A 16,860-nucleotide genomic window follows, 5' to 3' on the forward strand; every position below is an offset into this window, starting at 1 on the left:
CCCAGGCACAGCGGCATACACCTATAATCCTAGCAAATAAGAAGGCTGAGGCAGGAGGCTCACAAGTTCAAGACCAGCCTCAATAATTTAGTGACACCCTATCTAAAAATAAAAAATAAAAAGGCTGGGGATATAGCTCAGTAGTTAAGTACCCATGGGTTCAACCCCCAGCACCAAAAAAAAAAAAAGAAGAAGAAGACATGGATATACATTATACATTCTCTAACCTCTAACACTATGAATTGGACACAGTCCAGAAGCAAAGCATAAACAAAACTAAGCTTCTGCAAAGCAAATATCATAAAATCTATTTAATAAAGCTGAAATATTTTATTTATTTGTAAGCTTCTCAGGCTCTTACAAAGAACATGCTGAAAGGCTGAGGTTTACTGTTTTATTGTCTTCTAAGCACTAATTACAACTTAAAATTATTTTGTATTTATTTTATTGCTTTTGTCTACCTTTTAGGTCTACAATAGAAACTACATAAACTCAGCATCAAAAACAGTACCAAGCCCACAGTGTTATTTCAGGTACATTCACTGAATTAATGAATAAATATAATCCAAGAGGCTTGAGTTGTATCTCAGTGGTAGAGTGCTTGCCCAACATGGGTAAGATCCTGAGTTAATCCTCAGCACTGTTTCGGGTGATATGGTGGTGAAGGGGACCCAAGAGAACAGTACACTAGCAGCAAAAAGAAATGGTAACCAGCTTACCAATTTTATAGGAAAAATTCCTCCCTCCCTCCATCCTTCCTTCATGGTACTGGGGACTGAACCCAGGACCTCACACACACAAGGCAAGCACTCTACCATTAAGTTACATCCCCAGTCCTTAAATGACTATATGAACTTAAGCTCAATAAACTATTACTTAAAAAAAAATCAGGAAAATGGAAATAAACAACTGGGGTGAGGGGAATACTAAAATGAAAGAATTAAATCTAGCCACATCAATAATCAAAAGAAATGTAAATAGTCTAAAATTCCTAATAAAAGGGTAGCAATTATCAGGCTAAATAAAAAGGAAAGACCCAATACTACTGGGTGTGGTGGTACATGCCTATAATCCCACCTACTTGAACAGCTGAGGTAGGAGAATCTTTACATTCAGGCCGATCTAGGCAACTTAGCAAGACCCTGTCTAAAATAAAAAAGGGTTGAGGGTATAGCTGGGGGTATAGAGTTCTTGCCAAGCATAGGTAAGGCCCTAGATTCAAACCCTAGTACTGGGTGAAAAAACTAAAAACAAATAATAACCCCAAATTACCTATACAAAATGAACTTCAAATAAAAGGCACAAATAAGCTAAAAGGAGAGAAAAAGAAATACCATACAAACTTTAATGAAAGGAAAGTTGGAATGACTATATTAACATACATGAAATGGATTTCAGAGAAAAATAAAGGTCAATTCATAATGATTAAGCAATCTATGAAGTAGACCAAAAAAATCTGAAAAATTAGGAAGCAAGTTATAAAATGTCAAAATATATAAATCACAAACTGAAAAAATAACTGATAAAATTAATGGAGAGAAACATCAATAAAAATATCAATCTCCTCAAAAATCTAGGAATGAAACCACCATTCGATCTAGCTAGATCAGTATATATTCAAAGGATTTAAAATCAGCATACTGCAGTGACACAACCACATCAAAGTTTATAGCAGCTCAATTCACAATAGCTAAGCTAGAGCTAGAGCCAACTTTGAAGCCCTTCAACAGATGAATGGATAAAGAAAATGTGCTATATGTACACAATAGAGATTAGCCATTAAGCAAAATGACTTTATGACATTTCCAGTAAATGGATAAATCTGGACAACTATCATGCCAAGTGAAATGAGCCAGTCCCAAAAAGCCAAAGGCCAAACATTTTCATTGACATATGGAAGCTAACCATAATAAGGGAACGAAAGGGGAAGAACAGATAGGTACTCAGTAGATTAGACAAAGGGGAATGAAGGGAAGGGAGGAGGGATAGTTTTCCCATGTAAATATATGAATACACCATAATGAATCCCACTATTGTGTACATCTACAAGAATGGAGTCCTAATTAGAATAAGATATATTCCATGCTTATATAATTACATCAAATGAATGCTACTGTCATGTACAACTAAAAAGGAAAAATTGAAAAAAAAATTAACATAACTGACATTTATTTTTTTAAAAAAATTTGAATAACAGGTAAATACACACTCTTTTTTTTTCTCTCCTTTTCTTTGGGAGTAGGGTATACCAGGGATTGAACTCATGGGCACTCGAACACTGAGCCACATTCCCAGCCTTCTTTTGTATTTTATTTAGAGACAAGGTCTCACTGAGTTGCTTAGCACCTTGATTTTGTGCAGGCTAGCTGTGAACTCATGATCCTCCTGCCCCAGCCTACCGAGCATATCTGGCTTAAATACCCATTCTTTTTAAGTATATATGGGTCATTTTTTAAGACAGTTTATATTCTTAGTAATAAAATAAGTTTCACTAAACTTAAAAAGATTCAAAACATATGAAATAGGTTATCTAACCATAATTAAAATATGTAATAGAAATATCTCTAGAAATTTCCCAAAATATTAAGAAGTTAAATGCAATACTTCTAAATAATTCATTGTTCAAAGAACAAATGAAAGGCAAAGTACAAAGTAGAATGAATTAAATGAAAATTAAAACACAACATATTAAAATGTATGGGATACTAGTAATGTAGTACTCAGGAAGAAAATTCATAGCACTAAACATACTAGGGAAAAAAAAAAAAAAGGTCTCATATCAAGGTCCCTTATTTCTACCTTAAGATACTAGAAACAGAAGTATGAATCAAACCCAAAATAAAAAGAGAGGAGTGTACAATGAATCAAAATGCATTGTGCTGTCATATATACTTAATTAGAATGAACAAATAAATAGATAAATTTTTAAAAGAGAAGAAATAATAAAGGTCAAAGTAAAACCAATGAAACATAAACATGAAACTAATAGAAACAATCAGCAAAATCAAAAGCTGATATTTGAGAAGATAAATAAAATTAATAAACCTTTTCTCAAATTGGTCAGAGAAAAAAAGGGAGAAGGGATCACTGGAGGATCACTGAATTTGCCTAAGCAAATTCACAGATATGATACTAAAAGCAGAATTCATTTTTTTAAAGTGATAAATTGAACTTTATCAAAATCAAAAACATTTGCTTTGTCAAAGACATTGTTAAGATTTTTTTAAAAGACAGGCTATGGCCTAGAAAAATATATTTGAACATAATCTGACAAAACACTTGGATTCAGGGCTACATTCAAAACCCTTCAACAATCAATAAGGAATAACAATTTTTAAAATTAAAAACTGTTTTTCATTAGTTTTTATGGTGCTGGGGATGAACCCAGGGGCCTCTCAAATACTAGGTAAAGCACTGTACCACTGAGTTACACCTTCAGCCCTCAACACTTTAAAAAGGAAGATGTACAAACAGCAAATAAGCACATGAAAAGGTGCTCAATATCATTAATTATGAGGGTAATGCAAATTAAAACCATAATAAAATGCCACCACTTACATGTAAGAATAACTAATATTTCTAAAACTAATATTACCAAGGTGTGGCAAGGATGCTGAGCAACTAGAACTCTCATCCATTACTGGTTAGATTGCAAAATGGTTTACTCACTTTGGAAAACAGTTTGGAAGTTTTTTATAAAATTAAGCATACACTTACCATAAGACCCAGCAATCCTACTCTAAAAATAAAAAATCAGGTTCACACAAAAATATGTATGTGAATGTTTTTAAGCAAGCTTTATTCAAATCAGCAAAAACTGAAACAACCCAATGTCCGTCAAATGGTGAGCAGATAAACAAAATATGATATATCCACAGAATGAAATGCTATTAGCAATAAAAAGGAAAAAACTAATACATAAAACAAAATAAATTTCAAATGCACAATGCTAAATAAAAGCAGCCAGATTAAAAAAGCTACATATATTTGCATAATTTTATTTATACAATATTCTAGAAAAAAATAAAACTGTAGGCATAAATCACAGATTAGTGGAAACCAGGGCTTAAGAAGTGAAGAGGGTATGACTACAAAGGGAAAACACAAAGAACCTTTCGGAGAGCACTGTGATGTACTTTGATTATAGTAGTAGCTTTATCTAAAACTCTATGCATTTATCAAAAATGATAGAACCATACACCAAATATAAATTTTTCGGTATACTAAAAAATAATTTTCTTCCTTTTTTTCTTTTGTGATACTGGAGATCAAACCTAGGGCCTCCCACATGCTAGGCAAGCAGTGTACCACTACGATATATTTCATTTCCAGTGCAAAAAATAATTTTCAAAAATAAACTAAAGATCATTTTAAAAAAAGAAGGAAAAAATAGAAGGTTGTTAATAATAATGAAGTCAAACAATAATAATAATAGGATAAATTAAAGCCTCTGAAACAAGAACAAGTAATAAAAAGATAGCAGTAAGTTGAAGATGAGTTTCAAAGGAAAGACAGAAATTTAGTTACCAAAATTTGTGACAAATATCAGAAAAATGAAAATGCTGACTTGAATATAAACTATACATTTGGTCCTGATTTGTCCTGGAATCTGAGATAATTCTAACTGTATAAGAGGATTCTGATTCTACATCACAGATAAAGGAGAAAAGAGGCTCACAGACTAGTAATCAGGCAGGGCTTTAGACTTTTTTAAAATACTAGCACCTCTAAATGAAGGATCCTTTGTTTTCTGGGGTTTTTAAAAAATATTTTATTTATTGTTAAACATTTATTTATTTGTTCATTTTTTTTTTTTTAATTTATAGCAGTACCTGGGATTGAACCCAGGAGCACTCTACCACTAATTATGTCCCTAGCCCTTTTAACTTTTTATTTTGAGACAGGGTCTTGCCAACTTGCTGATGCTGGAATCAAATTTGCATTCTTCCTGCCTCAGCCCCCAGAGTCACTGGGTTTATAAACATGCATGACTGCACCGGGTTCAAGGGTTCTTGATACATAGTATCTAGATAGAATTCTGGAAGTTCACGAAAGCAGATAGTATAAAAATTTATCTTCATTTTTAACCTCTAGCTATGTACTATATTTCCTTAGACTGTGAATATATAAAAACAACTATCTTGACTAAACAGGATTTTGCCTTTATTACTCAAAGAAATCATAGTGCTCCTATTGTATGATGGTATCATGGATCTGCTACTATTTTCTTTTATATGCATTCTGAAAAAAGAATTTTCAAAAACAGACCTAAGATAATTTTAAAAAATTCAATTTAGAATGTCTAATTATAACAGGAGAGATTAAAAACAAGGTCTCTGGAAAAAGTCATAAAAACCGGGCATTAAGGTGGGGATGAGTTTCAAAGGCAGGCAGAAATTAAGTTATCCAAATTGGTCACTAATGTTAGGAAAATGAAAACACTGAACTGAATAAAAGTGTGCCTTTGGACCTGATTTGTACTGGAGACTAAGACTCATAAATTTATTATTATTATTTTGGTAGTAGGGATTTACCCCAGGGGCACTTTACCATTGAGCTACATCCCAAGCCCATTTTTTATTTTGAGACAATGTCTCTCTAAATTGCTTAGGGACTCACTAAATTCCTGAGGCTGTCTTCAAACTTGCCAACCTCCTATCTCAGCCTCCTGAGTCACTGTAATTATAGACAGGCACCACTGTACCCAGCTAAAGCATAAATTTATAAATCATATATTTACAAATCATAAATATGAAGTTTTTTAGTACTTTGGTAATTACTCTGTTCCCATCTTACAAAGCTCCTCTTTCTTTTCTTTTCATTCTTTCTTTTTGGCATATTAGGGATGGAATTCAATAGTGCTCTACCACCGAGCTACATTCCCCAGTCCTACATATTTTTTTTTTATTTTGAGACAGGTTCTCACTAAGTTGCCCAGGCCAGCCTCCGTCTTCCAATCCTCCTGCCTCAGTGTCCCAAGTAGCTGGAATTACAGGTATGCAGCACTGCAACTGGTTCAAAATTTCTTTCTCCAGGTTCTCTAATATCCTACATATATCTATGAAGTGTTACTATCTCCATGGTTACATAACAGTTTACACCCAAGACAAGGAAATGCACAGCTTTTTTTTTAGAGCAATAGTTATATTTCTTTATCCTCATTAGATAGTAGAGTGTATATATGTAGATATAGATATATAGATTTATAGATAAATATATGCAAGTGCTCTACCACTGAGCTACATCCCCAGTCTTCCATGTAAAATTAAAACCATCAAATAAATGTTCCATCTAGTCATATATATATAAAAAGAGAGACCTGACACTGAATACTATAGGGCTAAATGAAAAGTACTTTCTGAAACTACAGATAGAACTAGTCTAAAAAAACCACATCTATCTTATGCACAAAAAAAAATTTAATAAAGGTATCTCAAAAAGGATTTTAAGTTGATAATATGTGGGGAAGTGTAAAATGTTTACTTTTGTCTCCTAAATACACTACACACTCATTGAGATATCTTGCATTACTGATTTAAAAAGTGAAAAACAGGATCCGAAACCAAAACCCAAATAGCTAGACCTTAAAGGTTTCTACAGTAATACACTCCTCTGGTTCTTCGGGTTAAATAACAGCAATTACCAACCAAGAGAGATACAGCAGTTATTTAAACAATGCAAATGTTTAAATGGTAGAGGGGAAAGTAAGGGGATCTAAGGGCAGCAATTCAACTGTGGATCAAACTACCAGAGAGAAAAAAAAGAGTTTTCTGCAGTCTAGAGATAATCTAATGAGAACTATGAAAAAGAGAAATGTTCTTAGAGATAAGTAAATATTATAAATATAAAAGAAAATATTTACAAAAGTAATTTTCTTATAAAGGTATCATTTCCTTCCCATCAATAAAATGTACCCATTTAAAAAAAAAAAAAAACTTCAGATACACCTCTTATTTTATAACAGAAATCAGGGGCCAAATAGAATTTGCTATTCCATATTTCCTTACCATTTTGGGTGACAAAATGAAATGTGTAAATACAGAACAATTTAATTTCAACTGAACACTATTTCATTTGAATGGGGCACTTTACCATTGAGCATATACCATTTAAAAAGTTTTTTAACAAAAACGCACAATATATTCAATCTATACTAATTTGCCCTATATCCACTAACCTCTTAGGAATCTTTTATTATAAGCTGTCAAATTATTGAGTTTTTATATGATTTTTTTCTGATTGCATAGTCACTACATGTTCATTACAGAAAACTTACAACAAAAGAATTCCCCATAATCTTACCAACTATAAATAACCACTAATTATTTTATTTCTTCTGTGAGTACTAGCTTACTTAGTAAAAATGCTACTAATCAATACTTTTCGCCCACTTGTTTTCAGTTGTTCAGCTAAGAGCTTTATAAACACTATTTTATTATTGTAACAATCTTATTCAAGTAATAGGTGAATATTACCATTACAGTTTTTATCAACTACAGTTTAAAGTGGTTAGGAAATATGTCCATAGTCACAGAGATAAGTGGTAGAGTTGAACCCAGCATCTTTGATCACTATACAATCTCATCATTGATATAGATGATAACATATACTTCTCTTTGTTCCTAAGTAATTTCCTATATCATAAAAATTATAATTTTAGATGACTATCCAATATCATTTGAATATATAATAATTTACTTAACCACTCCTTTATTAGATCAAATTATTTCTGTATAATATTTGTAAATGTGATCCATTAAATAGAAAAAATAAAAACTAGGATTGAGGATGTAGCTCCCAGGTAAAGTACTTGCCTAGGAAGCATGAAGCTCTGGGTTCAATCCCTAGTACCATCAAAAAATAAAATAAAATAAAAACTAGGTACATGCAAGACTTGTTTGATTAGTTTAAACTTAAAATTAAATATATGATTCAACTTACTCTTTTACTGAGGCATATAACTGGCCACATACTGCAACCTAATGTGCAGCAGCAACAAAGGCAGCCACAAAGTAGCCAACGTACATTAACAGGAAGGTTCTTCTTAAGACAACTGTTAACTCTGTTGATGCTGGCTTTAAATTCTTCAGGAGCTACCTAAAGAAAGAGTTTAAGAAATAACAACATCGAAATATTAACAAACATGTCTCATACGTTTTGTCTAATTTTCTAGGAAAAACTTTAGTTTTGAAACATCTAAACAGGAAATAAATAATTGAGCCACTCACTTTTCCAGTTAATGAAGAAGGGAATTCTGATTCAAATTTGTTGCTCAGTCCAAATCTATTTTTAAAAAAATAAGAAGAAAATGTTATTATCTATCACTGTTATAAAAAAATAAAAAATGTAAACATTTAGACTAGCTCTGTGGCAGAGGCTTGTAATCCCAGAAATTTGGAGGCTGAGGCAAGAAGATCACAAGTTTTTTGTGGTACTGGGGATTGAACTCAGCCTGATAACTTAATAAGACTATCTCAAAATAAAAATCAAGAGGGCTGTGTGCTGGGGTTGTGGCTCAGTGGTAGAGCAATCAACTGGCATGTGTGAGGCACTGGGTGCAATCCTCAGCACCATATAAAAATAAAGTAAATGTACTATGTCCATCTACAACCAAAGAAAAAAATATTTTAAAAAATAAATAAATAAAGAGGGCAGGCAGCAGGGCAGGGAGGGGGAACCTAGCTCAGTGATATAGTACCCTGAGTTCAATCCCCAGTACCACAATAAATAAATAAATATTTAACTTAAAGATCAGAAACATCAGTAGAATGTAGATTAATATATATATAAGTTAGAGACAAATTAAAGTATAAGACACAAGAGCTTCAAAATAATCAATTTATGAAATTTAACAAGCAATTACTTGTCAATGAATCAAAACTTTCATATAATAATATGAGATTGAATGTTACCTAATCAGCAGTATATAAGTAAAAGAATAGATGATTCATTTAATTTGAGCTACCACCTCCTCCTTAAAAACTTCAAAGCATTTTGGGGGGGGGGTGCTAGGGATTGAACCCAGGAAAACTTAACTACTGAGCCACATCTCTAGCCCTTTTTATTTTATTTTGAGATAGAGTCTCCCTAAGTTGCTTAGGGACTCACTAAGTTACTGAGGCTGGCCATGAACTTGCAATCCTCCTCCCTCAGCCTCTCGAGCCTCTGGGATTACAAGTGTGCACCATAAAACACATTGCCTTTATAGACATGATAGCCAATTTTCTAGTTTTGAATGTTAGTGGTAGAGATAAGCCATGGTTTTGAAGGTTAATAGGTGTCCTTGGTAGACACAAGTAATAAGAGAAGGAAAAAAGTGGGAAGGAGGAATAGAAGAGCGAAAGGAGAGAAAATATAAATAAAAACAAAGTAGGGCTTGACAAAATGCTACCAAGAATTATCTTAGGTGACACTCAATACCTACTTGTCAGTGTATTAAATGGTATGAAAGAAAACCCGACACCTCCTCTATCGCCATCTATTCCTATTACCTGAAAGATCGTTCCTTAAATTTGGATTAAAATACTACATGGCTTTAGAAGTGATAAACGATTTTCAAAGATTACAAAAAAATAATAAACTTAACACACTAAGATCTTACCTATCAGAAATATACTAATACTTGGATAAAAGGGCATTCAAATTACAAATACTGAACATCTTCTATGAGATATGTCCTGATGATCCTATAATGGGAAGTTTTTAGAACTTTTTTTTAAAGAAATAATGTACAAGGTCAATTTACTTTTATATAATTTAATTTTTAGGGGGCTGGGATGTGGCTCAAGTGGTAGCACGCTCGCCTGGCATGCGTGCGACCCGGGTTCGATCCTCAGCACCACATACAAACAAAGATGTGTGTCCGCTGAGAACTAAAAAATAAATATTAAAAAAAAATTCTCTCTCTCTCTCTTTAAAAAAAAAAATTTAAAGTTCATGCACACTCATACATTGCTGGTGGGACTGCAAACTGGTGCAGCCAATTTGGAGAGCAGTATGGAGATTCCTTGGAAAGCTAGGAATGGAACCACCATTTGACCCAGCAATTCCCCTTCTCGGACTATACCCAAAAGACCTAAAAAGAGCATACTACAGGGACACAGCTACATCAATGTTCATAGCAGCACAATTCACAATAGCTAGACTGTGGAACCAACCCAGATGCCCTTCAACAGATGAATAGATTAAGAAATTGTGGCATTTATTCACAATGGAATATTACTCAGCAGTAAAAAATAACAAAATCATGGCATTTGCAGGGAAATGGATGGCACTAGAGCAAATTATGCTAAGCGAAGATAGCCAATCCCTAAAAAACAAATGCCGAATGTCTTCGCTGATATAAGGGACGTGACTCAAAACAGAGTAGGAAGGAAGAGCATGAGAAGAAGATTACCACAAAATAAGGAAAGAGGAGGGAGGGAAAGGGAGGGAGAAGGGGAAATGCACAGAAGACGGAAGGAGACCCTCATGGGTTCACAAAATACATCTACAATGGTGTGAGGGGGGAAGGAAAGGGGAAAAAAAGAGAGATAAGTGTCACAGTAGTGTGGGTAGACAATAGGGATGGGAGGGGAGGGGAGGGGAGTGGGGCATAAGGAGGGCAGCAGAATACAACTGACACTAGGATTGCTGTATGTATACACATGGATGTATAACCAATGTGATTCTGCAATCTGTACACGTGGAAAAATGACAATTCATACCCTATTTGAATCAAATGTATGATATGTCAAGATCATTGTATTGTCTTGAACAACTAATAAAAATAAATTTTAAAAAAAGTTCATGCAAAACACTAGGCAAAGCTTTGAATGTAATTTGGCGTTTATGTAGAAATTAATTCTTGAAATAGGCTTTTTTTATTCATATTCCACATACTTCCAGTTCACTATGTCCTCCTTCCTACAATCTACAGCCATAACTCAAAGTGTAAACTAAGCTGTTAACCTTGCTTTCTCATTTCATCCAATTCAGCCTTTCTCTTTCCTCATACAGCCTCCCTTTTAAAATCCCCTTTACTCTTTCCTTTGGAACTCCTAATCTGTTGTTATGCTGCTACCAGTATACCTCCTTATATCTTTTCTTCATCAAAAGGAGATCAACAGAAAAGGAAACAGATCAGGGGAGGGAGGAGGGAAGGGAAAATACTGGAGAATGATATTGGCCAAATTATATTGTTATATTGTGTGTATAAATGAACATGTAACAACAAATTCCATCATCAGGAGCCAGGCACTACATGCCTGTAAATCCAGCAACTGAGGAGGCTGAGGCAGGAATATCACGAGTTCAAAGCCAGCCTCAGCAACTCAGTGAGGCCCTAAGCAACTCAGCAAGACCTTGTCTCTAACAAAATATAAAAAAGGGTTGGAGATGTGGCTCAATGGTTAAGCGCCCCTGGATTCAATCTCTGGTACCCAAAAAAAAAAAAATCCACAATTATGTACCTCCACAATACACCAATAAAAAAAAATGTGGGGGAAAAATGCCTCTTTCCTTAGGAATTCTCAACTGTAACACATTCCTAACTTAATGAATTATGAAGAAATTAAGCTCCATCTAATTCAGCAGCTTATACACTGTAATATAGTCCAGATACTGTTATCATTGGGACTGTATCACCTGAAATTTTGAACTGTAAAATTCTATTACTACTATTAAACATTCCATGTCTTCCATCCTTACACCAAGGTTTTGGGGTCTCTGATTATATCTTTTTTTTTTTTTTTTTTTTTTTTTTTTTTTTTGCTTCTGGGGATTGAACCCAGGGCCTTGTGCATGTGAAGCAAGCACTCTAGTGAGCTATATCTCAAGTGAGCTATATCCCCAGCCCCTCTGGTTATAGCTTACTGCTTTTCACCTCTTGAAATCTCCCAATGGCTCCATTTCCTTCCCTATGTGTCAGAACTATATACTCAATCATTTTCATTTGTTGTTGGTTTTTTTGTTGTTGTTTTTGTTTTTTTACAAAACTTTTAATTGTTTTGACCATACTCCAACAAATATCCATTATCATCTTTACAGTGTCTTCTGACAACCCAGGTTCAATTAAACTGTTTACTTTCTTCACTTCAATTCTCACTGCCTGGAGCTACTAGGAAAAAAAAAATCACCCTAACTTATAAATATATTATTTATAATTTCAGTATTATTGCCTAAGCAATCTTTTTTCTGTTCTATTAAATTACCTTACCCATATTCCATGGTTGTTGTTCCTCTTCATGTACTCAGCTTTATCCTCACAACTCACAGTTTTTGCAGATAACCATAGTGGTTAACTCCAAGTGGGAAAAAAAAAATCACTGAATATAAACTGCTTTAGCTTCCCTCCTTTTAACTTTTAGATTTAGCCACATGTCTTCTATATCTTTCTCCCTCTCTCTTTGGGTACTGGGTATTGAACCCCAGATGCTTTTACCACTGAGCCCCAGCCTTTTTAAAATTTTATTTTGAGACAGGATCTTGCTAAGTTGCCCAAGTTGGCCTCGAACTTCTGATCCTTCTGCTTCAGACTCCCAAAGTAGCTAAAGGCTTGCTACCAACTATCTTCATGAGTTGCTTAGGGCCTCACTGAGTTGCTGAGGCTGGCTTTGTACTTGTGATCCTCCTGCCTCAGCCTCCCCTGTTGCTGGATTTACAGCAACTATCTTCTCAAAGCTAACTATTTGCTCCTGATTGCATACCCTCTGCAATCCCTGTCTTTGTACACATAGACTACAAACCTGCATAAGTCCACATGGCCTGAATGTTTTATAGGGATTTTCTTCTCCCTCAGTGTATGATAACATCCATCTCTTGTTCTCTCTCAGAGTCTTGAAAGAGTTCTTTACGTCCACTATCTTTAACTCAGATCCCATTCATTATGCAAACTATAACAATTGAGGCTTTCAACTGCATCTTTACTGATGAAACTGATCTCATCAGAGCAGTTAAAAACAACTCTTTTCGACAATTCTTCTTTTACAGTATGCCTTCTCCTAGTAAAGAGCCTGGGCATCAGAAAGTCTTATTTGGCAAGGCATCGACAAATATTCCTTTGCTATATCTTTCATCTTTGCCAAAGCTTTTTTTTTTTTTTTTTTTTAATCAGTCAACCAAAGCAATACTATCAGGTCAAGTTTTTACAAGATCATTGTATTTTATTAAACTGATATGAAAATCCATACTGCATGTCTGATAATATAACTGCAAAATATCATCTTTGATGGTTTTGATTTTCTATAGACTGCTAAAGGTTTTTTTCTTTTTCTTCTTTTTCTTTGTGGTGTGGGATTGAACATGGGGTTGCTTTACTACAAGCTACATTCTCAGCCCTTTTTAATTTTAACTTTGATCTCACTAAATTGCCCAAGTTAGGGACTGGGATTGTGGCTCAGAGGTAGAGCGCTCACCTAGCATGCATGAGGCACTGGATTCGATCTTCAGCACCACATAAATATAAAATAAAGACACTGTGTTCACCTACAACTAAAAAATAAATATTAAAAAAAAAATTGCCCAAGTTAGTCCCAAACTGGAAAAGTAGCTGGAAAAGCAAGTGAGCACCACCTTGCCTGGCATAAATTGCCTAGTTTTATACCACCTTAAGCTCTGACTTTTTTTATTTTTAAAAAAATTCAGCAGAGGGGCTGGGGATGTGGCTCAAGTGGTAGCGCGCTCGCCTGGCATGCGTGCGTCCCAGGTTCGATCCTCAGCACCACATACAAACAAAGATGTTGTGTCTGCCGAAAACTAAAAAATAAATATTAAAAAAAAAAAAAATTCAGCAGGAAGCAGATTTCGAATGGAATTAGGACGAACGTTTAAGTTTAAATTAACAGCTTTACAAATTACTCCTTCAAATGGTAAAAAAATAATAATAATAACTTAATTAGAAGATAAATGTACAATTGACCTGGGACTATATTCAAAAAGCCAAATTTTATCCCATAAAGTGATAATTTGATGTGTTGATTGAAGTGTAATAATTCCAACACTGGGTAGAAAAGTGAATCTCAACTCTAATAACCTAACATTCCATTAATCCAAAAATCGAAAAGTAGCACTTAATTTAAAAACATACAATTCAAGGTAGGCAGTATCTTAATTCAGTTATCTACAAAGACTAATAATAAGTAAAATAAAATTTTAAAAAATATTTTATTTTGGCAAGAAGGTCTCAAGATGGAAAATTTCATGTAGTATATCAATAAAACTATAAATTATCACCACCATTCCAGAAATTAATTTGGCATTAAAATTAGTTATACTTTTGTCACAGTAAATTTTCTTTTAGAAATGTAAACCAAAAAATAATGTGAAATGTGGATAAAAATTTATTCATAAACAAGTCAGTGAAATTTTATTCACAAAAATATTTACTCAGAACACTATAGTAGATAAGTATCTCCATAAAAGAACACAACGCCTAAAAATGAAACCTTCAAACTAATAACACGAAAATGACAAAACTATAGCTTAGCACAATCTCAATTGTTTAAAAAAAAATCTAGCTAGGTGTGGTTGACACGCCTGTTATCCCAGTGACCAGTGACCGGGGAGGCTGAGATAGAAGGATCCCACGTTTGAAGATAACCTCAGCAATTTAGTGAAATTGTATCAAAATAAAAAATACAAAGGGCTTAGGATGTTCTCAGTTCATTGTAAAGTGTCCCTGGGTTCTATCCCCAGTACTGCAAAAAAAAAAAAAAAAGAATGAGGGTGGGGGAACCTTAAAAATTGCTATAATCTTCATCAGTACAATCTAATAGTGTATAAAAAGAATATTAAAAAATATTCCCAGGGTCTGGGCACAGTGGCACATTCCTGTAACCCAGCAACTTGGGAGGCTGAGACAGGAGGATCATGAATTCAAAACCAACCTCGGCAACTTACCGAGGCCCTAAGCAATTCAGTAAGACCCTGTCTCATATTAAAAAAAAAAAAAAAAAAAAAAAAGTGCTGGTGATGTAGCTCAGTGGTTAAGGTCCCTGGGTTCAATCCTCAGTACAAAAAAAAAATTTCTAGGCTGGGGATGAAGCTAAGTGGTTAGCACTTGCCTAGCAAATATACCAGGTTTCAACCCAGTACTGTAAAATAAGATAAAGTAAAATAAGAAACAATAATCCATAAACACACATAACATATGCTTACCTTTAAAAAATATATATAATATATATATATATATATATCATATCATGCTTATCTTCTGACCCAGTGATAATTATTGTTATTATTGGCAGTGTTGAGTATCAAATGGGTCCTTGCAAATGTTAGACACAGTCTATCATTAAGCTACATTCCCCAGCCCAGTTGACCCAATAATTCTACTTCTAGAACTATATCACAAGAAAAAACACAGTGGTACAGATATGTGAAATAGTCTACTGTTTTGGGGAGGTTATTAAAGACCTTTTGTTTCATTTGTTGTTTCACAATTTTTTAAAACAGGACCTATTTTTAAGTAATGGTAACTGTTGCTAAATAAACACATTAAATGTATTTTTGTAATAAGTATTACAATCACAGTTTTTCTTCTATAAGAATTTTTTATTTTGTATAACTAGGCACTTAATCATAAGTGAAATAGGGAAGCTTAGGTTCACTAATCAACTCTTCTGGAATGCCATTCAATCTTTTCCATAATGCAGGTTCACATAATCACTAGCCCTTTTTATAGTTTTTAACTTTTATGTTCCTTATGTTTCCTCAGATTATATCTTTTACAATTCATTGCTGCACTATCATTTTGAATTAAGAACATATTTTAAAGTTGTGAATTTTGACTTAAATACAGAAAAATAAGAATCTAACTGCTTCAACTTGTTTCACCCTTAACAAAAAGATGTGTTCAGTATTATTTTCCTTTCTTCTGAGTTGTAGTGCTGTTGTTAACAATGAATATTTTAAAACTACAGAAATGTCTTTCAATTATATAAATTATATCAATCCGAAAAAAAAATAGTATAGCTCAAAACCATGTTTATAAGACAGAAGCCCATTACTGTGAATGCCTAACTAGGATCTCCCTACACTCTGGCTAGTTAGACCACAAATGGCATTTGCTTTAGGAACAGCTAATCCCCTGGGTTGGCTAGTAGCACATGGGATGGCAGGGGCCAACAGGGCTGCCCCACAGACAACCTAACTAACTCAATCAGATCTCTCTCGAGGTATCTGCAAGACAAAATAGTTGGAAACATGGATAGAGAATGAGTTTAAATTGAAGTCAAAATACAGTACAGCCATGAATAAGTGAGGTCAATAATAAATGGAAACCAATAGTAAGCAGAAACTATGAGGTACAGGGGAAAGAGGTCTGTCAGTTCACAATGCAACAGGAGAAGCTGGAACTGAAAGTAGGTGAATCACTGTGACAACAGCACTAGAGTAGGGAGCAAGGGACACATGGTGCTGACAAAACGACAGAATAACTAGATCACCAAAGCAGTACTATATCCAAAACAATAATTTTTCGGTCTCCTGGAGCCTGGCTATAAAATGGCAATGTCTCCTATCTTCCTTAGTCCCCAGGCATTCTTATAATAAATTTCCACTGCTTAAGGCCACTAAGATGGTTCTGTTCTTTGAAATCTAAAAGACCCGAATACTTTTTAAGAACCTACAATGATGCTCCAAATAAAATATTAGATGAAAAATGTAAAAAACAAAATATTAGTATCACAATTTTTTAATAAAAATCTTTACATGCAAAAACAAAAATTTAATCCATCAAAATATGAACAATAGTTAATCCTAGGTAATGGAATTAAGGATATTGTATTTTTTATATTTTCATGTTGTCACGATTTCCCTAATAATATATATTAGTATTCAAATAAAAAAAAGTTTCTAGAAAAAAATAAAATTAGAACAACC

The 16,860-nt window shown here is 33.8% G+C and overlaps 1 protein-coding gene across 1 annotated transcript in view; it reads right to left on the reverse strand.

Moving 5' to 3' along the window:
- The window catches only part of CHIC2 (cysteine rich hydrophobic domain 2), a 40,062-nt gene that overhangs the window by 13,056 nt on the left and 10,146 nt on the right, over positions 1-16,860 (reverse strand). The window contains exons 2-3 of the mRNA XM_081303886.1: positions 8,229-8,283; positions 7,942-8,097 (exon numbers count right to left, since the gene is read on the reverse strand). Of these exons, the coding sequence (XP_081160012.1) occupies positions 7,942-8,097; positions 8,229-8,283 (211 nt within the window). The remainder of the gene's footprint in view (positions 1-7,941; positions 8,098-8,228; positions 8,284-16,860) is intronic.

Source organism: Spermophilus citellus (genome assembly GCF_964194105.1).
Source record: "Spermophilus citellus genome assembly, chromosome: 8".
NCBI classification, from domain to species: domain Eukaryota; kingdom Metazoa; phylum Chordata; class Mammalia; order Rodentia; family Sciuridae; genus Spermophilus; species Spermophilus citellus.